At 37.1% G+C, this 23,999-nt stretch overlaps 3 protein-coding genes across 3 annotated transcripts; 1 reads left to right on the forward strand and 2 right to left on the reverse strand.

Moving 5' to 3' along the window:
• Positions 1 to 1,665: 1,665 nt before the first annotated feature.
• Positions 1,666 to 11,832, reverse strand: LOC107036092 (probable ATP-dependent RNA helicase spindle-E). Its single transcript, XM_015253831.1, has 5 exons — positions 11,725 to 11,832; positions 10,245 to 10,453; positions 6,898 to 8,977; positions 5,362 to 6,260; positions 1,666 to 4,199 (listed from the first exon to the last, which is right to left on the reverse strand). Exons 2-5 carry the CDS (start codon positions 10,443 to 10,445, stop codon positions 3,018 to 3,020), a joined length of 4,362 nt encoding a protein of 1,453 aa, XP_015109317.1. The 5' UTR covers positions 10,446 to 10,453; positions 11,725 to 11,832; the 3' UTR covers positions 1,666 to 3,017.
• Positions 11,833 to 11,985: 153 nt separating this feature from the next.
• On the forward strand, positions 11,986 to 17,536 carry LOC107035978 (ERC protein 2). The gene is made up of 5 exons (XM_015253652.2): positions 11,986 to 12,505; positions 14,775 to 15,614; positions 15,752 to 15,898; positions 16,389 to 16,622; positions 17,130 to 17,536. The coding sequence occupies exons 1-5, from the start codon at positions 12,440 to 12,442 to the stop codon at positions 17,154 to 17,156; spliced, it is 1,314 nt and encodes a 437-aa protein (XP_015109138.1). The 5' UTR covers positions 11,986 to 12,439; the 3' UTR covers positions 17,157 to 17,536.
• On the reverse strand, positions 17,360 to 22,846 carry LOC107035980 (iron-sulfur cluster assembly 2 homolog, mitochondrial). The gene is made up of 3 exons (XM_015253653.2): positions 22,687 to 22,846; positions 18,983 to 19,210; positions 17,360 to 17,744 (listed from the first exon to the last, which is right to left on the reverse strand). The coding sequence occupies exons 1-3, from the start codon at positions 22,761 to 22,763 to the stop codon at positions 17,567 to 17,569; spliced, it is 483 nt and encodes a 160-aa protein (XP_015109139.1). The 5' UTR covers positions 22,764 to 22,846; the 3' UTR covers positions 17,360 to 17,566.
• Between the last annotated feature and the right edge of the window lie 1,153 nt (positions 22,847 to 23,999).

Below are 23,999 nucleotides of genomic sequence, written 5' to 3' on the forward strand. Positions count from 1 at the left end.
AACAGAAGGCTACCGTTTCTCCGAAATTTTCAAACACATTTCCTGCTCAAAGTTACGAATATTTTTTTAACCCAAAGCACATTGATCTCCATTATCGCTTCTTGGAGATTAATTTCTTGGATTAAAAAAATATTAATAACTTTGAGCGGGAAATTTGCTTAAAAAATTGGAAAATTAGCGGCTTTCTGTTACCCTTCAAGGCTGGCGTGCATTGTCTTTCGAACGTGATCTTGGCTGCTTTTCTTTCATTTTGGTAATCTGAAATGTTCTCCAATTGCCATTGAGTTTTGCATAGCCCTGGAGTCACAAAAAAATTATGATTATGTAATTGAAGAAACGTTGAAAAGAAAGAACATTTTTGAAGTGTTTTTGATTAATATTGGAGAATAAATCCAATAGGGAGGAAATTGCAAATTAATAATTAACTGTAGCCATTAGGTAATGCCTATAGGGGTTAGGACTTATCTCCTCATTTTTATTTAAAAAATTTTAAAAACTCGTTCAAAGTGTTTAGTTTTTTTTCTACTTTTTTTGATTGTGCAATCATAATTTTTAGAGACTCTCGGATAATGTAAAATCCAATGGAAATTGTGACGTTTAAATTATGAAGAGAAGATGGAAAAATGAAGATAATCCATCACGGCCTTAATTTCATGAATTATTATGAATGTATCGATAACTAATATCTAATGGATTATTTCTTCTGTACACGGATAATATTTTTTGTACTCATTTTTTTCGATCATCTGTATATTTTGTAGATATCATTCATTATTCAAAAGAATCAATAAATTAGTGTTGTTAAAAGTAAAATAAGTTTAATTAATTCGAGCTGTGAAATCGGTTGAGAGAATTAGATTATTAATTACTTCTGTAATCAACAATTTTTTTAATAAAAATGGAGACTTTTTTTGTAAAAGATTAAATTTTCTGCGAAAAACTGTCTATCGAATTTTTTTTTTCTGAAATAGATTTATACTAGATTGTTCAATCCAACTACATTTCAGAAACTTCTAGAATTAAGGCCCGGGTGTACTATCTTTCGTATCTTATCTGGATTTTTTTTATCTTTTGTAATCCAAAATTGTCAATTGAGTGGTTCATCATGTTGAAATTCCCAAAAATTATGATAGAATGATAAAAAAAATATAAAAAATTCTGAACTATTTCAAGAGCGTTTTTAATTGAGATTCAGAATGAGTTGAAAAAAGTGGAAATTACAAATATCTAATTCGCTATAATAACAAAACACTAACTCCTCATGGGAAGTGACAGCTAGNTATGTAGTCATCTGCCATTTTTATGTGATAAAAGTGTGATTAAAAAATTCTCCAAAATATTACAACTTTTTTCAAAGAGCCTTTTCCGTAATAAATGTCTCTGTGCAGTGTGGGAAAAGATTTACGAAATCAGTCTTCCCCCTGCATGATATTGGGTGACAGGCCGCCGTTTGTCACCGTAAATCAGATACATTTTTCAATTTCTTGTTATTCACCTTATTCTGAATATAAATTAAAAATGCTCTTTGAAAAAATTAAGAATTTTTTCTACTTTTTTTTTTGATTATTCATTCATAATTTTTCAAAACTTCTGCATGATGCAGGACTTAATTGACGATTTCAGATGACGAGAGATGAAAAAAAACATCGAGATAACGTTCGAAAGATAGTGCACCCGGGCCTTAATGATGATGAATTAATGATCTTCATGTATGAGAAACCCCAGAAGACCTTCGTTATAGAGAATTTCTTCTAAAACCGTTCATTTCCCCCATCTAATCTCCAGTTTCCACTCAACCAGTTCCACCACTTCTCACGTATTTTATCCTCCACTTTGGTATCATCTTTATTAATCAATGAAAAATTTTCATTATAAACTACTACAATACAATCGTCAAAGTGTCTATAAAAAAACAAGAATATCCAAACTGTCTTCCACAGTTATAAACAAAAAAATAAGAATGAAACGATTAGACTCTGCTAATGAAAAAAAAGAACCTAAAAGCTAGACCTATCTTTAACGGTCATCATCGTCTCTCCGTCCTGCCCCTAATCCTTATACTCATCATCGTCAAAGTCTTCATGAAAGAAAAAACACTAAAAACAATGATCCTAAACACAGTTCGTAGAATCAATCAATAATTAATAATGAGAACATATTAATAACTAGACTCTTAATGAAAAACTGTTTTCAAAGGTCTTCACCATAAATTGTCATGGTCATTTCACTGTTCAGGTGAATGCCAAGAGCATTCAACTTGTACAGAATTTTTTCTACAGCCCCTCCCTCTTTCAACCCCTCGTGATAATCGTGAGGATTTCGCTTTTTTAATGAACACCCACCTCATCAGTGGCGTCGCCAAAGTCTTCATAAAGAAAAAAAATAACTCATAGCTCTGAACTATACCTCATAGTTCGCAAAATTGACAATAAAAAAAGTAGTTTCTTCCAACGAAAAAACTGTCATCATCTCACTCTTTACAACTCATTCACCTCAATCAGCCCATTCTCCTCCATTGAATGGCCAGAGAAATCCCCTCTACAGAATTTCTTCAATTACCCCTCCTTCCCAACTCTTCATGACAGTCATTTCATTTTTTTAACGAACTCTGATGGTAATACTGATGAGCATTAACACCATCTTCTCTTTCTTCCCCTAATCCTCATCAGTGGCATCGCCAAAGTCTTCATAAAGAAAAAAAATAACTCATAGCTCTGAACTATATCTCAGAAAAATAACTCATAGCTCTGAACTATACCTCATAGTTCATAAAACAATAAAAAAAGTAGTTTCTTCCAACGAAAAAACTGTCATCTGACTCTTTACAATTCATTCACCTCCATCAGCCTATTCTCCTCCGCTGAATGCCAAGAGAAATTCCTTCTGCAGAATTTCTTCAATTACCCCTCCTTCCCAACTCTTCATGACAGTCATCTCATTTTTTGTAACGAACTCTGATGGTAATTCTGATGAGGATTAGCACCATCTCAACGAAAAAACTGTCATCACCTCATTCTTTACAACTCATTCGCCTCCATCAGCTGCTTCTCCAGCATACAATGATAGCTCGACGTGATATGGGTCCTCAGATGCAGAATTCCGGAGATCTTCTGAGTGCAGAGCAAGCACTCCATCTCCTCGTAAGGCATGTCCTTCACCTTCATCGAGGCCTTCCTCTTCAGCTCCTCGAGGTGAATGAGCATTCCCTCCCTCGCATCGTCCTGCTGTTTGAGGTCGAGAGCCCGATGCAGCTTGTAAATCATGATATTCTCGAACTTGTTGACGTTCGGGGGATCGATGAACTCCGAGTCCTTGTACCTGCACCACTTTCCGTGTCTCAGGTCGACCTCAGCCATGATGGGATCCCTCTTTCTGCTCATCAGTGTGAACAGGCTCTCCTTGACTTTCGTCTGGGCCTTTATCGTATCGTTTATGATCTGCTGTTCGTCCTTGTCCTCATCAGTGTTGACGAATATCCCCATGCTCATCCAGTACCTCAGTCTGTTGATGTTCTGGAGGTCATCGAGATTGATGTCGACATCGAAATTGAGGGTCATGTCGTGCTCTGGGAAGAGACTCCTCTTGCTGTCTTTCTCGTGCCCAAGGCCACACAGGGCTCCAACATTCCTCGTCTTCATGGAATTAGCCCTCAGCTCGACCCTGGGAGCGAAGATGAGGGCCAGGAGATGCGTCAGTCCTGGAATGTTGGGCATCAGTGTCGTGTTTCTGAGGGTCAAATTCCCGGAGCAGAAGCCCTGACTGACAGATCCAGCTACGACGAGTCTCGCTTGAGGATCGTTGAGAGTTGGATCCAGCAGAACGCAGTTGACTGAGACTGGATCGATGCCAATGGACAGTCCCACACCAGCTCCAATCAGGTTCGAGAGCTTGACTTCCAGGGGTGAGTTGGGACCTGTCAGGGTGACGGTGATGGGACAGTCCACCACGTCTGGAGGCTCCACGTAGGAGTCGGAGAGGTACAGCTGACTGTGCTGGAGCTCTGTGTGGGTGTTCTTCTCGTCGATTGATAATTTGTTCACGTCCTCTCTGATGTTGTGATTCGCCTTGGAGAGGTAGTCCTCCTCTCTGCACTCTGCGTAGCCCTCTCGAACTAGGAAGTCGTTCACTTGGATTGTCTCGGACTTGTTGTTGTAGACGTGGAGGTAGATGGAGGCCACTGAGTTGACGACTGAATAAACCTGGAATGGAGAAAATCTCGATTAAGAACTGAATTTTTCAGAGTACTTTGGGCCTTTTTTCTACAGTGAAATGATTTTCTACTTTTGTAGTCGAAAATCAGAACTATCGTGTGAGCCCCATCTGATCCTAAATTTCCAGACGTTTTACAGTGATTTTATTATTTAAACTTTGCAGGTCTGAATTTAAATCTCGATATTGAATCTTCAGAAAACATTTTAAAAGTCTGAAAAAAATAGAAAGTTTACTTTTGGAGGAATATTGATGAAATAATTAAAAAATTGCAATTTTTTGAGACTATGACCAATTGTTACAAATAATTTATGAATAATCAATTTTTCATCATAAAATTCAGCTGTTTGGAATCGTAAAAAATTTATTCATGGTCAGAGTTTTACCAGAAATCAATTTCATGCCTAAAAAAATAAGCTCTCCGAAAGTTTAAACAATTTCAATTATTTATTTGTAAATAACGAATAAGACTATTATTTTTTTTTTATTTCACATTTTTTACTTTTATGGAAAGTTTGAAAATATAAAAGTACTTTTTGCCGTTTCGTGAGAATTTTTTTGACATCGTCGTCGATAGTTTTTCAAAATGTATCAAGTGATGTCAAAATACCGTTCATAGTTTGCCAAGAACTGCTTTTTAACTTTGAAGGAGAAACTGAATTAATATGATTTTTGAAGATATTAAAGCATTTTTTACAGTCTCATGAGGATGTTTTTTTGTCTGGAATCTTTTGGGAAGAACAGTGAATATTAATGTGGTAACGATATCAAAGTATTTTTTAGCTTTCTGAGGACCACAATATTTTGAGGCCATTAATCATCCCATTCGTCAATTTAATTTTATGACAAAAATTTAGAAAAAAACGTAATTTGGGTGAAATTATACAAAAAATTTAACATTCCATTGGATAAGCGAACGATGAAACATGAAATTTTTTTGAGCCGTGACTAATTCCATTTTCATGAAAGTTTTTTTGGGTGATCATTGAAAAATCGATTTTTCAAGAGATATCAATTTTTTAAAATCTGTATGAGAAATTGAATTCCAATTGGTGTCAACGCATAGAACTTATTAACACAAAAAATTGGAAACATAAATTTAACCGATTACAAAGCTTCCATTCGAAAGTAAAAGCAAAAAAAAAACCAAACCTCTGCATAAAGTTTCTTCTCCTCCCCCGTAATAAGCTCCTCAAAAACCCTCTTCGCCCCTTCAGACCACTGTCCCGTGAGTGTATTCAGTATCGCTGGCTTGACATGGCTCAGGACGCACTGAAGAGCAGCTGCTGGTATCTGCTCGAGTGGTGAGTCCACCGGGACACAGCGAAGATCAGAAATCCTGAGCTTTGAAACGAACCCAGAGTCGATGAAGAAGACCTGAGCATTGTACTCGTGTCTCGTCACCAAGAAGAGGTTCTGGATGACTGCACGATCGTAAACAACCGTCAGTTGAGGGCTCTTGTCGTCCATGGTGCAGTCCTTGGGGGCGAGAACAACCGTCCCAACCTTCGGATTGGTCTCAAACGACTCCAGCCCCTTGGCGTCCATGGCACTGATGATTTTCTTAATCTTGGAGAGGTTTCGTCTGGTCTGCTCGTCCTTGTTCGTCACCCAGAAGCGGCCAGGATCGACGATCCTCTGGATCTCGATGGGAAAGTACGTCAGGTCGAGGGGAGGCAGCTCGGGTCTGAGCCTGAAAGCTGGTCCATTCGGAGTCCTCCTGGGACGTGGGAGATACAGGTTTATGGGGTCCTTCTCCACTCCCAGTTCTTCAGCCATTTTGTTGGCTGCATCTGCTGGCATGAGGGGAATGGTGATGGCGTTTCCAATGGACTTGAGCTTCAGGGCCTGGTAGACTGATACTGGAATGTCCCCTGGAAGATCTGGCATGTCCCTCTGGTCCTTCACTTCAGTCTTGTTGAATTGAATGTACACTCGGTTTGAGTGATCGAATTTAACACCGATTCGAGAGGAATCTGCACTCAGGACCTCCTGGAAGGCCTCCTGGAAACGCTTGGCGTAGAGCTGCCCTGGCTGACTGAAGGGCCATCCTGTTGAAGGTATTTTATTGATTAGAGATTTAAGGCCCGGGTGTACTATCTTTCGAATATTATCTGGATTTTTTTATCTTTCGTAATCCAAAATTGTCAATTGAGTGGTACATCATGTAGAAATTCCCAAAAATTATAACAGAATGATAAAAAAAAAGAGAAAAAATTCTGAACTTTTTCAAAGAGCGTTTTCAATTGAGATTCAGAATGAGTTGAAAACATAGGAAATTACAAATATCGGATTTGCTGCGGCTAATTATCTATTAGGTGTCATTTTCCATGGTGGATAACAAAACACTAACTTCTCATGGGAAGTGACAGCTAGGTATCTCAATTTTCAAAACAGTGAAAAAAAAATTAATCATAAAATACAAAAGATCCTCTATCCCAACTAATTCATAGGGAAGAGTGGGGTAAAACGTTCCCTTTTAATTTTTTCAAAAATCTTGACAGCTCATTCAATTTTCAATAAAATAAAATAATATTTTTCCATGGAAACTACACTTCTTCCCCTTTAGAATGAGCTCAATTAACTGACCTCAATTAATGAATTTGTTTCTGACTTATGACAACCACAAAAAAAGTCAAAAGGGCCCGTTTTACCCCACTCTCCCTTAATCCCAAAAATATGACGAACCTGTCAGGTAAACCGTCTTAGTAGGATCCAGTCCTCCCAGCTCCTTGACACTGCTCCTCTCATCAGCCCTGGGATGAGCCAAATAATACTGAGGATAGAAAGCCCCAGCAATGATAACCTTCAGTACAAACTGAAACTCAGTGGGATTCCACTGAATCTTCAGTGGTCCCCTGGTCTCCTTGATGCCCAAACTCTCCAGCCTCTGCGTGATCTCATTAACAGTGGCCTCAACCTCCCTCATAACCCTGATCTGCAGAAAGCTCCTCCTCGCCCATGCGTGCTCGGAGCTCGGGTCCTTGGCCCTGGAATTCTGAAACTTGAAATTCATAAAGGCCTTGAAGGCATTCAAGAAAGCGATTCCATCGCTGTTGGTGTTCCTGGCCCACAGCAGCTTGGCCCTGTACGCCTGCATTTTCTCTTTGAAGGGTGCACTGAACATGTTCTTGACAGACATGCTCGCACCGATGATTATGGCCTCCCTCAGGACACTGAAGACATGCCCAAGGATGATCAGCTTGGACACGTGAATCTCCAGGGGCAACTGTCCCATCACTCTGCCCATGTCAGTCAGCTCCCCATCGTGGGGATCGTCTCCAACATCCAGGAGGGCTCCAGCCTCCTTCAGGTTGAGAACAGTTCGAGTGATGTTACTGAGGTCTGGTGGGTCCAGTGACAGGGCTAGAAGGGCCTTTGGCTTGTCCATGTTCAGCATCTTTGCTCTGAGGTAAATGTTCTCGAGGGGGGCTCTGGCGATCTCTGGGGGGTTCTCAGCGGGAAGTACCTGTTGATAAAACAATTTGGGGACGAGCCGATAGACTCTGCCGTCCATCACTCTCCCCGTTCGTCCAGCTCTCTGTTGGCAATTGGCATGTGACGCCCAGGTCAACTCCAAACTGTGAAAATTCGTTGTTGGATCAGTAACTAATTGTTTCGTCAGACAGAAGTCAATGATGTATTTTACATTCGGAACAGTCAGACTGCTCTCAGCGATATTTGTGGACAGGATAATCCTGCGATAGCCGGGAGGGGGTGCCTCGAATATTCTTCCTTGCTCCTCACTGGTGATCGACGAGTGGAGAACGACAATGTCCCACTTGTCGGACTCATTCATTGGCGCGTCGAGGAGATTGTGGAGCTCCTCGATCTCGTGTATTCCAGGGAGAAACACCAGAATGGTGGGACGATCGGTCGAGCTGGAGCTCCCGAAACGATCGACTTCCTCGTCGATTCTGTTCATGAGTTTCATGAGTGAAGCTGCGAACTGCAGCATCTCCTTGGATACCTCGGGCTCGTGGGCCTTCACCTCGGGGAGCTTAGTCTTCACAACATGGAGGTCGTCAAGGTAAAACTCGCGGATTAGGAAGAGATTGCGTTTTGTTACGTCGATTATTGGGGCTGAGATGAGCTTTTGACCTGCATAAAACGAGAAATACTTCGAGAACTTCTCCACATTGAAAGTAGCCGACATGAGGACTACCCTGACCCCCCGAGAGTTAGATCTGAGGAATTTCCTGACGACCAGCAAGAGAAAATCCATGTCCTGATCTCGTTCGTGGATCTCATCAATAATGACATGAGTGAAATCGTTCATGTGTTTTTGATGGACGAGTCTCTGGAGGAGGACTCCTGTGGTGCAGTAGGTGAGTCGAGTCTCCTCGTTTGTGTTGCTGACAAGACCAACTTTGAAGCCAACGAGAGTGCCACAAGGCCACTCATGCTCCTCACTGACTCGTTTTGCAATGCTCATTGCTGCTATTCTCCTGGGCTGGGTGACGACGATGTTGCAGGGAAGTTTTTTCCTGTAGCAGCTGTCCAGAATGAACTGGGGGACCTGTGTGGTCTTTCCACAGCCTGTGGGGCCCTGGATTATCGTCACTGGATTCGTCTCGATCATGATGGTGATTTGATCTTGGAAGGAAGCAATTGACAGGTGATTCCTGGGGGTGTAGCTCAAGTCGTAGGTGTTGTAGATCTTTGCCTGCTCCTCGTCGAGGTGCACGTTGCTGGCTGCTGTTGTCAGGGAGATTTGATCGTAACTCCCGCCCTCGGGGCCAGGGATGCTCCTGTAGAGGGCTGAGGACTGACGAAAGGAAGGAAATAAGAATGTTAGACAGACAGGAATTCGAGCCTTTTGGATTAGGGGACGATGGGGTAAAATAAACCCTTTTGACTTTTTTTCAAATGCTAATGACTTATTGAATTGTTAATGAAGTTATATGACATTTTTTTTTTCAATAAAAAGGGCAATTCTTCCCGAATTTTTTCAAAGAGCATTTTTAATTTATATTCAGAATAAGTTGAATAACATGAAAAAATGTATCTGATTTACGGTGACAAATGGCGGCCTGTCACCCAATATCATGCAGGGGAAGACTGATTTCGGAAATCTTTTCCCACACTGCACAGAGACATTTATTACGGAAAAGGCTCTTTGAAAAAAGTTGTAATATTTTGGAGAATTTTTTAATCACACTTTTATCACATCAAAATGGCAGATGACTACATGCCACTGTTTTGAAAATTGAGATACCCAGCTGTTACTTCCCATGTGGAGTTAGTGTTTTGTTATCCACCATGGAAAATGACAGCTAATAGATAATTTGCCACAGGGAATCAGATATTTGTAATTTCCACTTTTTTCAACTCATTCTGAATCTCAATTAAAAACGCTCTTTGAAAAAGTACAGAATTTTTTCTGATTTTTTTTATCATTCTATCATAGATTTTGGGAATTTCTACATGATGTACCACTCAATTGACAATTTTGGATTACGAAAGATAAAAAAAATCCAGATAACATTCGAAATATAGTACACCCGGGCCTTAAAAAAAACAAAATTTGTTGTGTAGCAGTCAAATTTCAAAAAACTAACTCGTAATTGGTATTGTACACATTTTTTCAAAATTTTTTAATCACACTTTTATCACATCAAAATGGCAGATGACTACATGCCACTGTTTTGAAAATTGAGATACCCAGCTGTTACTTCCCATGTGGAGTTAGTGTTTTGTTATCCACCATGGAAAATGACAGCTAATAGATAATTTGCCACAGGGAATCAGATATTTGTAATTTCCACTTTTTTCAACTCATTCTGAATCTCAATTAAAAACGCTCTTTGAAAAAGTACAGAATTTTTTCTGATTTTTTTTATCATTCTATCATAGATTTTGGGAATTTCTACATGATGTACCACTCAATTGACAATTTTGGATTACGAAAGAAAAAAAAATCCAGATAACATTCGAAAGATAGTACACCCGGGCCTTAACTCGAAAGAAAAAATATTCAAGAACTGTCATTTTATCATCAATTATCTTTCTCAAACAAACAAAATAAATCTCACCTCACGCAGGAGTTGATCCTCCCTCTCCAGGTACTCATCAGCGTAATCAGTGCCCACACAGGTCGACAGGGTGCTCGTCTCGGAGGCGCAGCAAAGCGAGGCGACGTCAGTGGACAATTTGTAAGACTTCCTCGCTGGCTTGTGCAGGACCACCGTCTTCATCGGGGCCTTGCCGTAGAAAAAGGCCATGGGGTCGTCCATGGTGTGATCTACGTCGAACAAAGCACAACAGGAATCTTTATAACTGTATTACAAAAATTTGATTTCATTTTTTAGCTTTTTTCTTCATAAAAAAAACGCAAATTCCATGAAATCAATTTTTAATCGTCTAAAATCGTTTCAAACTAAATAAATAATCTCTCCTTAATAAGTAATTCAGGATACCAGATGGAAAAATCTAATTTCCTCCTGAATCATTCAACCACGATATCAAAATATCTGGCAGGAACGACCGAAAAAAAATAAACAAAGAGTCGAAGTCTTGTTGTCAATATGTTGTTCGATCAGAATCGAGATGCCATACTCGTGAATCACTAGTGAATCCCTCGCAAAATGAAAATAATTGGACAAATATTATTCATCAAACCTTGAACTACACAATTCCATTTTTTTTCTCTTTATTATATTTATTTTTCTATAGGAAAAACACAATTGATGAACTTGTTCAACACCCAGGTGACTAATGAAGGGTTTAGAACAATGAACAAAACGTCTCAAACGAAAAAAAAAGCAAACGAAAGAACAAGGAAAAGTCTTCAATCATGTGATCATCCCAAAAATTCTAATTTCATCTCTTTATTACCACCAAAAACCCTCAGAAATCACTTCAATTAATCCTAATACCGAACAAGAAAAATATAGGGGAGGGTGGGGTAAAATGGACACTTGAGACTTTTTACAAATAATTTATAACTCAGAAACGAATTTATGAATTGAGCTCAGTTTAGGCTCGTCACAAAGGGAAAGAATTGTTCTTTGTACTGAAAAAAAAAATGATTAAATTTCATCAACATTTTAACCCCTCATTAATATTTAAAAAAAAGTCAAAAGTGTCCGTTTTACCCCACCCTCCCCTAATCGACTTGTTCAACAGTCAGATAAGTAATGAAGCGCTGAGAACAATGAGAAAACCCTCTCAAACGAAAAAAAAAACAATCGGCGACCTGTCTAGCCCTCTTCCCAAGGTCAAAGAACAAAGAAAAATCTTCAATCACGTGGTCGTCCGAATAATTCCAATGTCACCCCTTTATTACCCCCAAATCCCCTCAGAAATCACTTCAATGAATGCCAATACCTCGGAAAATCCATCAAAAAACCCACTTTCAACCTCAGTTCCTCAACGAAAACAAAAAAAACCTCTCAAATGACAAAAAAAAATCCAAACAAAGAACGTCTCGTCTCCAGTGGCGTTCCTTCGCCACCAAAAACCCCCAGCAATCCCCGAGAACCCCCAAAAAAACGAAATAACCAAAATTCTCACCTGTTGGTCTCTCCTCTCCCCCAACAAAACAATTTTTTAACAATTATTCAGGGCAAAATCGTCGACAATCGAGAGAATTCTTCTCTCGTCTGCTTCTGCTTCCTCTTCTCGTCTCGGTTGCCGCGCGAATGAAACGAAACACCGGCGTCTGCCGAATCAAGGACACGAATTCAAAAGATAAACAACGGTCACGTGACTCGTCGCAACGGTTCTGATTCCCTCGTTCAGCGCCAGATGTCGTCAGTCGTCTGTTCCGTTCGTCAACGGAGGAACAGGAAAAAGGAAAAATGAGTTGTGAAGTGATCGAACCCAGCAACAATTGTTAATATTCATTTTGTATTTTTTTTTGCTCGGGCTGGTGCGACATTTTTCATCTGGAGGGCCTGCAGACACTGAGAGTCATGAAGTAGAGCCGCTGTCAGCGGATTTGGGGGCGTTTTGAGGACTTTTACGTGGGAGTGAACAGCAATTCTGTGATTTTTCTCTCGTTTTTTTTTTGCTCGGAGGGATAAATAAAAGGCATGTGATTGTTGATGGGATATTGGGATTATTTTTGGTTTTTTAACGGGTTGTTTGTGAGATTTCGAGGGGCGCGAGGAGGGAGATGCGGGCCTTCGGTGATGTGACAGGAAATACTCGGTTACTGGTGATTGAAGAGTGCAATAATTAATTTAGGGGATTGGTAATCATCGTTGAGGGCTGCGGAACTGGGGAGATGGAGAGTGTCAATGGGCAACAGTTGCATATGAAGTATCAGAAGGTCGCGACGGAGTACTCCAAGGTGGGTAATTAGGGTAATTGCATTAATTGGGGGATGGGGCGGCGGAAGGAGGTGGAGGTTTGGGATTTTTGTTGAAGGGTTTCGGAGATGTTTGGGGAGGTGGGGGTTGGGGGAGGTTTTTGTGGGCTACAAAAATGGTATTGCGAAGTTTTTTGATGAGTCCCATGGGTTTTGGGAGATTTGGAAAATTATGGAGGGGAGATTTTTAATTGGGGAAACTTGATTAGAAAGTTGTTAATCAATTTTTGCGGTTTCTGGGATGAGGAGTCGCTTGAGGTGAAAATGCGAAAAGATGTTTTTTGTAGAGGATGGCGAGGGCTACAAAATGTGTCTTATGACTTTTTTATGTTAACCCAATCGTTTTGGAGTTATTTGAGTTTTTCAATTTGAAAAAATATTCTTGAGTTTTTCAATTTGATATAATGGTTATTAAACTTATTATTTCTTGATTTTATCATGATAAGCAATAGTTATTCATGATGTCTTCTAGCAAGTGAATTAATATTTTGATAATAAATTCCATAAATAAATAAATTCCATGTGGAGGAAGTAGAGGATTTAGGATTTTTCAGGGGAATTTTGTGAGCTTCAAAAATGGTCTGTTGATGTTTTTTGATAAGTCCAATGGGTTTTGGGATATTTGAAAAATTATGGAGGGGAGATTTTTAATTGGGAAAACTTGATTAGAAAGTTGTTAATCAATTTTTGCGGTTTCTGGGATGAGGAGTGGCTTGAGGTGAAAATGTGAGAATATGTTTTTTGTAGAGGATTTTGAGGGCTATAAAATGTGTCTTATGACTTTTTTATGTTAACCCAATCGTTTTGGAGTTATTTCAGTTTTTCAATTTGATAAAATGATTATTAAACTTATTATTTCTTGATTTTATCATACAGTTATCCATGATGTGTTCTAGCAGGTCAATTAGCATTTTCATAATAAATTCTATAAATAAATAAATTCCCTGTCGAGGAAGTAGAACATTTAGGATTTTTTCCGGGGAATTTTTTGAGCTACAAAAATGGGATTTTGATGTTTTCTATCAAAAAAGATACCTTGAATTGTTTGAAAGATATTTGGAAAATTATGAAGTGGAGATTTCCATTGAGAAATCTTTCCAATTAAAAAAAATTTTTGAAAAACTGTTATTATGTCTTAAATTTGTCGTGATAAACAATAAAAAATGGTCTGTTTTTCTACATTGCCCCTTACTTTCATCCTTATTAATTACTTATTTCTTAATCGTCATTAAAAACGCTCTTTGAAAATATTCATTTTTTTCTCTTTGTTTTGATTGTACTATCATAATTTTCAAGGACTCCTGCGTGATGTAAAATCCAATGGAAATTGTGATACATTTTACATAATGAAGATAGAAAAACAATCGAGATAACATTCGAAAGATAGCCCAACCGGGCCTTAAATGATAAAAATAAAGAAAAACAATCAACATCACGTTCGGAAGATAACACACTCTTAAGGCCCGGGTGTACTATCTTTTGAACGTTATCTCGATGTTTTTTTTCATCCTTCGTCACCTGAAATTGTCAATTAAGTCCTGCATCATGCAGAAGTTTTGAAAAATTATGAATGAATAATCAAAAAAAAGTAGAAAAAATTCTTAATTTTTTCAAAGAGCATTTTTAATTTATATTCAAAATAAGTTGAATAACAAGAAATTGAAAAATGTATCTGATTTACGGTGACAAATGGCGGCCTGTCACCCAATATCATGGAGGGGGAAGACTGATTTTGTAAATCTTTTCCCACACTGCACAGAGACATTTATTACGGAAAAGGCTCTTTGAAAAAAGTTGTAATATTTTGGAGAATTTTTTAATCACACTTTTATTATATAAAAATGGCAGATGACTACATACCACTGTTTCGAAAATTGAGATACCTAGCTGTCACTTCCCATGAGGAGTTAGTGTTTTGTTATCCACCATGGAAAATGACACCTAATAGATAATTTGCCACAGCGAATCAGATATTAGTAATTCCCCTTTTTTCAACTCATTCTAAATCTCAATTAAAAACGCTCTTTGAAAAAGTTCAGAATTTTTTCTATTTTTTTATCATTCTATCATAATTTCGGAAATTTCTACATGACGTACCACTCAATTGACAATTTTGGATAACGAAAGATAAAAAAAATCCAGATAACATTCGAAAGATAGTACACCCGGGGCTTAAACACAAAAATCATCCCATTAATCCCCAAATTCCTCCTCCCCTCGATCTTCAACCCATTCAACCTTTTCGTTCCAGATACGAGCGCAGGCAAGTGTCCTAAAAAAAGCTGTGATAGACGAGCAGACCCGCAACGGTGACCTGAAGGATCAGATAAAGAGCAAAGACGTCACCCTCCGCAGACAGGAGCAAGAGCTGGACAGTCTGACATTTCGAAACCATCAGTTGACAAAAAGAGTGACAGTCCTCCAAGAGGAGCTCGATCACCTCCAGAATAAATCGAAGAAGGGTCGCAGCAAGTCCGTAGAGAACAAGGAGCTGCCCCCACCTGCCCCCAACCACGTCTACGTCGAGGAGTTCCAGAAGAAGATCGTCGAGAATGCTCAGCTGTTGTCACAATTCTCAGACAAGGACAACGAAATAGAGGAGTTGAACGACAGGATTAAACATTTGGAGTACAGACTGGACCTGTCTGAGAAGTCCAGGCTGGATCTGGATGCCAGGCATCAGGAGAGGATCGACAAACTCGAGAGGGAGAGGAGCGATCTCCAGAGGAGGATCAACGAGCGCCAGAAGCACGAGGAGACGGCCTCGTGGTCCAGTGTCGAGGGAAAGTATGATTACGACCTGAAGGTGGGGATGATAAACCACAGGCAGGAGGGACACTCCCCTTTCTCGTCGCCCTCCGGCTCCAGGAGGTCCTCCAAGTCCCTCGGGGAGGGGAGGACCCAGAAAACTCCGGATTGCCACGAGGAGAATAATGAATTCGAGTTTGTTAAGCTGAGTGACCTGGAGAAGGAGCTGAACCAGTACAAGAGTGATTATAATATCCTCAAGATTAAGTATGATGAGATTCGCCAGAAGGAGATTTATGCGGGCGGGGAGGGGACACTGGAACCTGCTGAGATTAGTAATCTGGTGAGTTTTTATTTTATTGCTTATATACCCATGAAATTGGTGATATTCGTTGTTTTTCGAACGTTCTGATAGTTGTAATACTTAGTTTCTTGATTTTAACGATTAATAATGGTATTATTTTCATTGATTGTTTGCAGATTGGAAGGCTAAAGGCACCTTTTGCAATACCCGAAGAGATTGAAGCCAGAGAGGCGAAAATTCGTGATTATTTTCTACGTGAAATTGAGAGATTGGTCAATGAGAAACACATATGTCATGCTAAGAATCTTGCCATAGCAGCTAATGTAAGTAATTACATTATTAAGTGCACTGAGGGAAAAAATTTCCTCTGCCGAAAAACTATACGTTCCATGTGAGAATATTTGATGGATTGGAACATTTACTCGAGGGAAATTAACCCACTTTTTCTGTTGTACACTGAGAGAAAAACGACAAAGTCAATAATAATGATATGATAGCAATCTTGTAACTTAAGGATAATATTTGTTGATAAATTTTCCTCGATATGAGATATTTTCATTCTGTAAAGGCACCGTCTGGTGTGAATTATCCGCCTCTCGAGCCAAATATTTCGTTGCTGTCGAAAGCAGAGCAATTATTCATGTTTGAGACTTTCAAATTCGAACCAAATAAATTCTTTTTTGGCAATTTTCAACTAGCGATTTGTTGGCCCAAACAAGACTTGTTTGACAACGTGTTTGTTTTTCTCTCAGAGTATTTTGTCACTTCACTGGTCATTTAACTTTAACAGAATTTTTTCAATATTATTTTTAGAACGAAGTTATGAGTGTGCATCTGGATAACAGCGAGGAGAAGAGGGAGAAGTGTGAGGCCGCATTGTTGGAGGCTGTATCCAACTGGAACAGCTCTCAGGAGGATAAAGAGGTTCAGGAGGGCAGTTATAAGGCTCAGTTGAGTACTATGACTGAACATTTGGCTAATATGAATGAAAAACTCATTCAGCAGACCGAGGAGATTCAACAACTGCGATATGAACTTGAACATAAGGTGATTAAAATAAACTTCTATGAATTTTTGAAATCGAGAGAAGTCACGAGATTTTTTTATCGTAAATTTCATGACTTATAAACAATATTTCCTGATATTCGCAAGATTATACTATCATTTTTATCGTTTTTTTCGTTTCTCTTCATTTTTTAAAATGATTTTTTCCATTCTAGGAATGCCATATTAATTTTGTTAATTATGGAATTATGCCAGTAACAAGTGGTTTGAGGGGAAAATATTAAGACTTCTTTTGTGGCCGATGAAACTCTCAATAAAGAAAGTTTTCTAACATTTTTTCTTCAATTGTTACTGAGAATTTTAGGATTTTTTCATTATACAATTTCTATAAATTTAACACAACGTATTTTAGTATAGTTATTATAAAAAGTCTTGATATTCTCTTCCAAACTCACTCATTACTAGATTTTTTTCATTTACTCGTCAGCTAAAACATTCCAAAATGTTTATTGTCATCCAAATTAAGTGCTAAATTGATTATTTTTACAGAATGGTAAAAAAGGAAGGCAAAAGTGATCTCAACTGCCACTAACCTCCACCAATTCAACATTCCATGGACTAAATAAATTCAAATAATCAGCAATTCAATGTAAATAAGGGAGAACTCAATGGCAATGAATTAATGATTTAAAAAGAAATCGATGCAGAAAAATAAACTCAATTTTTATTTTAAACTGAAGGCCAGTAAAGAATCACCACTTGAACCACCATTTTCTCACTTTTATCTGTCGTACGTTTTTAATAATTAACTAGTATGTACACTAATAACTTATCAATGAACGTTGAGACTCTGGAGTTGAAGTAAATTATCTAAAATACAGCGTGATCCCACAAATTGACGAATATCTTAAGCTTTGATAAACATTTTAAAAAATATATACTGTAATATACAACTACATGAATTCAACAGTTATTAATATTTAGTGTCAATCAACCTTAATAGCAAAACTTGCACCACAGCTGCAGCCTTGTTCAGCAAGGGGGTTGTTTATTATTCTGAAGGCAGAGCGAATTAATTCGGAGTGAAAATCAATCGTTGAGCCTTTCACGTACTCCAGGGAGGTGGAGTCTATTATGATCTTGGCTCCGTCCTTTTGGAAAACTCTGGAATGACCCATTCACATTAATTGATTGTATATATTTTTTTAAATGTTGTAGTCGACTTGGCTCGGTCGCCCTCAGCTGTTTTCAAAGAATATCTTTGAATCTAAGCGAGATGGCGAAATTTTCATAATAACCTTTTTTGTAGAGCGAATGAAGAGCTACAAAAAAGGTGATAATAAACATTTTGCTATTTGCCTTAGATTCCGAGATATTGATTAAAAACGGACCAATAGTCAAAATCGACTTGAACTGTGTTACCGTTTCGTTACTGAATTGTGAAAGAGTGATGAAGAACAGAAGATGAATTCAGGAATTATGTAATGTCTGGGGAACGAGTGGGTCTGGGGAAAAGTCTATTGATATTTTCCGAATTACTCAATTCTGAGATTATTTCATAACTGGTGAAATCTTCAAATTCGAAAACTGTTAGGGAAAAGTGGGATTTTATGCAGTTTAGTCGACATTTTTAGGAGATAGACGTTGATTTATATCGGAGGAGAAAAAAAATTATGAAATTTCAGATTTCACTGAAAATTTAGTGGAATTCTAAATTTTTGAGCAGCGGAAAGACAAGAATTCTCCAACTTATTTGAATTTTCAATCCAAACAAATGTTCAGTCATTGTTCCTGAATTCCCCTGATTTCTATTAATTTATATAAAATAAAATTGAAATTTGCAATTTATTTTGAGTTTTCAATTAATTGACAATTTCATTTTTGTAACTACTGAATTCTCAAGGAATTAATCAATTTATCAACTGATTAATTCACTTGTTGATGGTGTAATTGATAAATTTATCAATTTAAGAATAGGATTAATAAATAAATGAATTCATCAATCGATGAAATTTCAAACTTGAAACGTCACTGAAAATTTAATGGAATTCAAAATTTTTCGAAAGCAGAAAGACGAGAATTTCCCAGCTTCCTGTAATTATTAATAAAAACATAAATGTTCAGTACCAAATAACGCTGAATTGTCAATTAATTAAAAATTCAACATATGCACCTGAATTTTTCTGATTCTATTAATTTTCTGGAATAATTGAATTGAAAATTACACTTTCCATTGATATTTCATCAAATGGCGAATTTTCGAAGTTGAAATTTCTTAAAATTTCAGTGGAACTGTCACTCGATAAATTTCAAACAGTGAATTTTCATATTTTGATAACTCATCTGCTCATTAAATCTGTTCTTCATCATTGAAGAGATTAGAATCATCATTATCTGATTACTTGTCATCGTCGTGAACCGTAGAATCCAAATCAAATTTGTACTGGAACCCAGAGCATCCTCCACCCTCGACAGTAACTCGCAAACAAGCGCCATCCTGAGATATCTCCTTCAGTCTCCTCACGCAACTGTCACTGATGATCAGGGCATCTTCAGATACGTCCTCAGCTGCGTTCGTTGCTGCTTTACGAAGATTTCCATTCTGCAATGAGTGTTGACACCAAGGAGGTCTGCAAACAAATGAAAAAAAAAGGTGATTCAGAAATGATGGCGTGAAACAGAACAGAAAATAACAAAATGATATTTCGCATCTTTTGAGAAATTAAATTCTCTCGATAATAAACGGTTTCAGGGAGATATCTCAAGACTTTTTTCGTTAGAACCTCTCTTAGACAAGATAAGAAACGGTTTTATGACCTGATCAACAGAATTTTAAATACCACACAAGCTTAAGGATATTCAAGTATCTTTTACTGTTTGGTACAGACCACGCTATAGAGTCAACCATTTTCAATCATCAAATTTGCCAATTAAATTGCTTGAAAAAAATTTGAAAAAAATCGTGAATACTCAGCGTCGTTCAAATTACATTTTGCACAGAGTTATTATTTTTTTCAACATTCGTCGATTATAAATAAGTAATTAATATCGTTTAAACTTTCGGAAACCGTATTTTTTTAGGCATGAAATCGACTTCCGGTGAAAATTTGATGAGTGATTCTGGAAATAAATGTCAAGAGGTATTTTTTTGCATAAAAACTCTTCGTAAAAATTATTTTTTGGGATATTCTCCTAGAATAATTTATTACTGGGATAATTATCGACTTGTCATCAAGAAAATTTACACTCGATTTCCCTTTTACGTTACTCATTAATCAGTGATCCTCGGGTGAAATGTTATAACATCTTTTCTGAAGGTAATTAAAAGCATAACAAAAAATTCTCTTAAATTGAATTCTCAACAAAAAAATCATCCATATACCTAATGATGAATTGAATAATGAATTTAGCGAAGTTTAGCGAAAAATCCAACAGAATTTTTCTCAGTTTTCAGTCGTTTTGAATTAGTAAATTAACCCCTTAATGGGTCATTTTGTGAGAAAATGTCAAAAGTCAGTTTCCCAAGAATTTAATTTCTCCCTAGAGAAATTTCTCGACATTCCCTCTGAAATCCCAAAATTTCGAGACAAATCTTTCAAAAAAATGTCGAATTTTTCTGATTCAATAGCACATCTCAATTAATTAATAATTCTCATTGAACATTCACAGCCATTCCTCCTTCCTTCGGAGAAATGTCATCACATCTATTCTGAAGGTAATTAAATGTTTAACAGAAAATTTTCTTAAATTGAATTCTCAACAAAAAATTCATTCATATACGTAATGACCAATTGAATAATGAAGTCAACAAAGAGTTTGATTTTTCTCAGTTTTCACAGTCGTTTTGAATTCCTAAATTAACCCCTTAATGGGTCATTTTGTGAGAAAATGTCAAAAGTCAGTTTCCCAAGAATTAAAGTTTTTCCTAGAGAAATTTCTCGACATTCCCTCTGAAATCCCAACGTTTCGAGACAAATCTTTTTAAAAAATGTCGAATTTTTCTGATTCAATAGCACATCTCAATTAATTAATAATTCTCATTGAACATTCACAGCCATTCCTCCTTCCTTCGGAGAAATGTCATCACATCTATTCTGAAGGTAATTAAATGTTTAACAGAAAATTTTCTTAAATTGAATTCTCAACAAAAAATTCATTCATATACGTAATGACCAATTGAATAATGAAGTCAACAAAGAGTTTGATTTTTCTCAGTTTTCACAGTCGTTTTGAATTCCTAAATTAACCCCTTAATGGGTCATTTTGTGAGAAAATGTCAAAAGTCAGTTTCCCAAGAATTTAATTTCTCCCTAGAGAAATTTCTCGACATTCCCTCTGAAATCCCAAAATTTCGAGACAAATCTTTCTAAAAAATGTCGAATTTTTCTGATTCAATAGCACATCTCAATTAATTAATAATTCTCATTGAACATTCACAGCCATTCCTCCTTCCTTCGGAGAAATGTCATCACATCTTTTCTGAAGGTAATTAAATGTTTAACAGAAAATTTTCTTAAATTGAATTCTCAACAAAAAATTCATTCATATACGTAATGACCAATTGAATAATGAAGTCAACAAAGAGTTTGATTTTTCTCAGTTTTCACAGTCGTTTTGAATTCCTAAATTAACCCCTTAATGGGTCATTTTGTGAGAAAATGTCAAAAGTCAGTTTCCCAAGAATTTAATTTTTTCCTAGAGAAATTTCTCGACATTCCCTCTGAAATCCCAAAATTTCGAGACAAATCTTTTTAAAAAATGTCGAATTTTTCTGATTCAATAGCACATCTCAATTAATTAATAATTCTCATTGAACATTCACAGCCATTCCTCCTTCCTTCGGAGAAATGTCATCACATCTTTTCTGAAGGTAATTAAATGTTTAACAGAAAATTTTCTTAAATTGAATTCTCAACAAAAAATTCATTCATATACGTAATGACCAATTGAATAATGAAGTCAACAAAGAGTTTGATTTTTCTCAGTTTTCACAGTCGTTTTGAATTCCTAAATTAACCCCTTAATGGGTCATTTTGTGAGAAAATGTCAAAAGTCAGTTTCCCAAGAATTAAAGTTTTTCCTAGAGAAATTTCTCGACATTCCCTCTGAAATCCCAACGTTTCGAGACAAATCTTTTTAAAAAATGTCGAATTTTTCTGATTCAATAGCACATCTCAATTAATTAATAATTCTCATTGAACATTCACAGCCATTCCTCCTTCCTTCGGAGAAATGTCATCACATCTATTCTGAAGGTAATTAAATGTTTAACAGAAAATTTTCTTAAATTGAATTCTCAACAAAAAATTCATTCATATACGTAATGACCAATTGAATAATGAAGTCAACAAAGAGTTTGATTTTTCTCAGTTTTCACAGTCGTTTTGAATTCCTAAATTAACCCCTTAATGGGTCATTTTGTGAGAAAATGTCAAAAGTCAGTTTCCCAAGAATTAAAGTTTTTCCTAGAGAAATTTCTCGACATTCCCTCTGAAATCCCAACGTTTCGAGACAAATCTTTTTAAAAAATGTCGAATTTTTCTGATTCAATAGCACATCTCAATTAATTAATAATTCTCATTGAACATTCACAGCCATTCCTCCTTCCTTCGGAGAAATGTCATCACATCTTTTCTGAAGGTAATTAAATGTTTAACAGAAAATTTTCTTAAATTGAATTCTCAACAAAAAATTCATTCATATACGTAATGACCAATTGAATAATGAAGTCAACAAAGAGTTTGATTTTTCTCAGTTTTCACAGTCGTTTTGAATTCCTAAATTAACCCCTTAATGGGTCATTTTGTGAGAAAATGTCAAAAGTCAGTTTCCCAAGAATTTAATTTTTTCCTAGAGAAATTTCTCGACATTCCCTCTGAAATCCCAAAATTTCGAGACAAATCTTTCTAAAAAATGTCGAATTTTTCTGATTCAATAGCACATCTCAATTAATTAATAATTCTGATTGGACATTCAAAGCCATTTCACCCCGATTTCAAACATTGTTTAACATTGCGTCATGAAATGAAGACATGTCACCACGAAGTTCACAACAAACCCACAACTCCGATCAAATACGAACACAAATATTAGTAATTAAACTCACGAGAGTAATTTTGAAAAGTATCGATTCGACGAGAAATTCGATGATAGCTCCCACACGGCGTGCCGGAGTTTCGCCATCTTCCCCTGCGTCCTCCTGCTCCAAAAATCAGCTGATGATGTCTTCGAGTCTTCCCCCACTCCAATTCGGGTAGATTGGTGAATCCCTGCATCACCGACGGAGTTATTTCGCTCCCCTAGATGTTTTTTTTTTTCATTTGAATCTCCCTTTGGAAAGGGTAAAACAGAACTATCAAAAGGGATTTTTGTAAATAATTTAATCAGATACAAAAAAGGTTTTTACATGAATTCCAGAGAACCTTTCCGTTGTGGAAATATAAAAGAACACTCTAGGGGGTGAGGGGAGCAATTGTTTTACGTAAATGTTTCTTTTCCATTTGAATCCCCCTTTTGAAAGGGGTAAAAAAAGTCGAACGGGAATTTTTAAGATAATTTAATGAGCTAATAATAAAAAAGTTTGACATAAATTTGAGTGAACTTCTTCGTTGTGGAAAAAAATCTATAGAATTTATCTCTATTGCAGCCGTTTTCATGTTATTTTTTTTAAATTGTGCGCATGTGTTAATTCCGAAAACCTTTCCAAAATACCACGGTTCCAAAAAAATCCTTCCGCCCCCCTCCCTAAAAATTCTCAAAAGTGTCAATTTTACCCCCCTCAAAAGTGTACGCATAATTCCTAAAATCTCTTCAAACCATCACGACTCGTTAAAAAATTTTTCGCATCTCAAAATTTCCCCCAAAAATTTTTCTCCCCCTCCCCCTAAAATTCCCAAAAGTGCTCTTCCCCCCCCCTTTCCTCTCAAAAGAAGCCAACACCTTCCAAAAGTGCACCCATAATTCTAAAAACCTCTCCAAGACATCACGATTCGTTAAAAAAAATTTCGCACCTCAAAATTTCCCCCAAAAATCCTTCAGCCCCCAACCCACCCTCCCCCTAAAAATTCTCAAAAGTGTTCATTTTACCCCCCTTCCCCGTCAACAGCAGCCAATACCTTTCAACAGTGCGCCCATAATTCTAAAAAACTCTCCAAGACATCACGATTCGTTAAAAAAAAATTCGCACCTCAAAATTTCCCCCAAAAATCCTTCAGCCCCCAACCCACCCTCCCCCTAAAAATTCTCAAAAGTGTTCATTTTATCCCCCCTTCCCCGTCAACAAAAGCCAATACCTTTCAAAAAATAATTCTTAAAGCCTCTTCAAACCATCACGACTCGTTAAAAAAATTTTCGCATCTCAAAATTTCCCCCAAAAATTTTTCTCCCCCTCCCCTTAAAATTCCCAAAAGTGCTCTTCCC

The sequence above is a fragment of the Diachasma alloeum genome, unplaced genomic scaffold (assembly GCF_001412515.2).
Source record: "Diachasma alloeum isolate Michigan unplaced genomic scaffold, Dall2.0 Dall_scaffold_00203, whole genome shotgun sequence".
In the NCBI taxonomy this organism is placed as follows: Eukaryota; Metazoa; Arthropoda; class Insecta; order Hymenoptera; family Braconidae; genus Diachasma; species Diachasma alloeum.

Excerpts from the sequence above, each read along its gene's own strand:
- LOC107036092 (XM_015253831.1), bottom strand. The coding sequence starts at position 10,445 with ATGGACGACCCCATGGCCTTTTTCTACGGCAAGGCCCCGATGAAGACG. Across the intron at positions 8,978-10,244 it reads AGGATCAACTCCTGCGTGAG|TCCTCAGCCCTCTACAGGAG; the intron begins GTGAGATTTATT and ends TCCTTTCGTCAG. Across the intron at positions 6,261-6,897 it reads TAAGACGGTTTACCTGACAG|GATGGCCCTTCAGTCAGCCA; the intron begins GTTCGTCATATT and ends TACCTTCAACAG.
- LOC107035978 (XM_015253652.2), top strand. The coding sequence starts at position 12,440 with ATGGAGAGTGTCAATGGGCAACAGTTGCATATGAAGTATCAGAAGGTC. Across the intron at positions 15,615-15,751 it reads CTGCTGAGATTAGTAATCTG|ATTGGAAGGCTAAAGGCACC; the intron begins GTGAGTTTTTAT and ends GATTGTTTGCAG. Across the intron at positions 16,623-17,129 it reads GATATGAACTTGAACATAAG|AATGGTAAAAAAGGAAGGCA; the intron begins GTGATTAAAATA and ends TTATTTTTACAG.
- LOC107035980 (XM_015253653.2), bottom strand. The coding sequence starts at position 22,763 with ATGGCGAAACTCCGGCACGCCGTGTGGGAGCTATCATCGAATTTCTCG. Across the intron at positions 19,211-22,686 it reads TACTTTTCAAAATTACTCTC|ACCTCCTTGGTGTCAACACT; the intron begins GTGAGTTTAATT and ends ATTTGTTTGCAG. Across the intron at positions 17,745-18,982 it reads ACGGTTCACGACGATGACAA|AGTTTTCCAAAAGGACGGAG; the intron begins GTAATCAGATAA and ends GGGTCATTCCAG.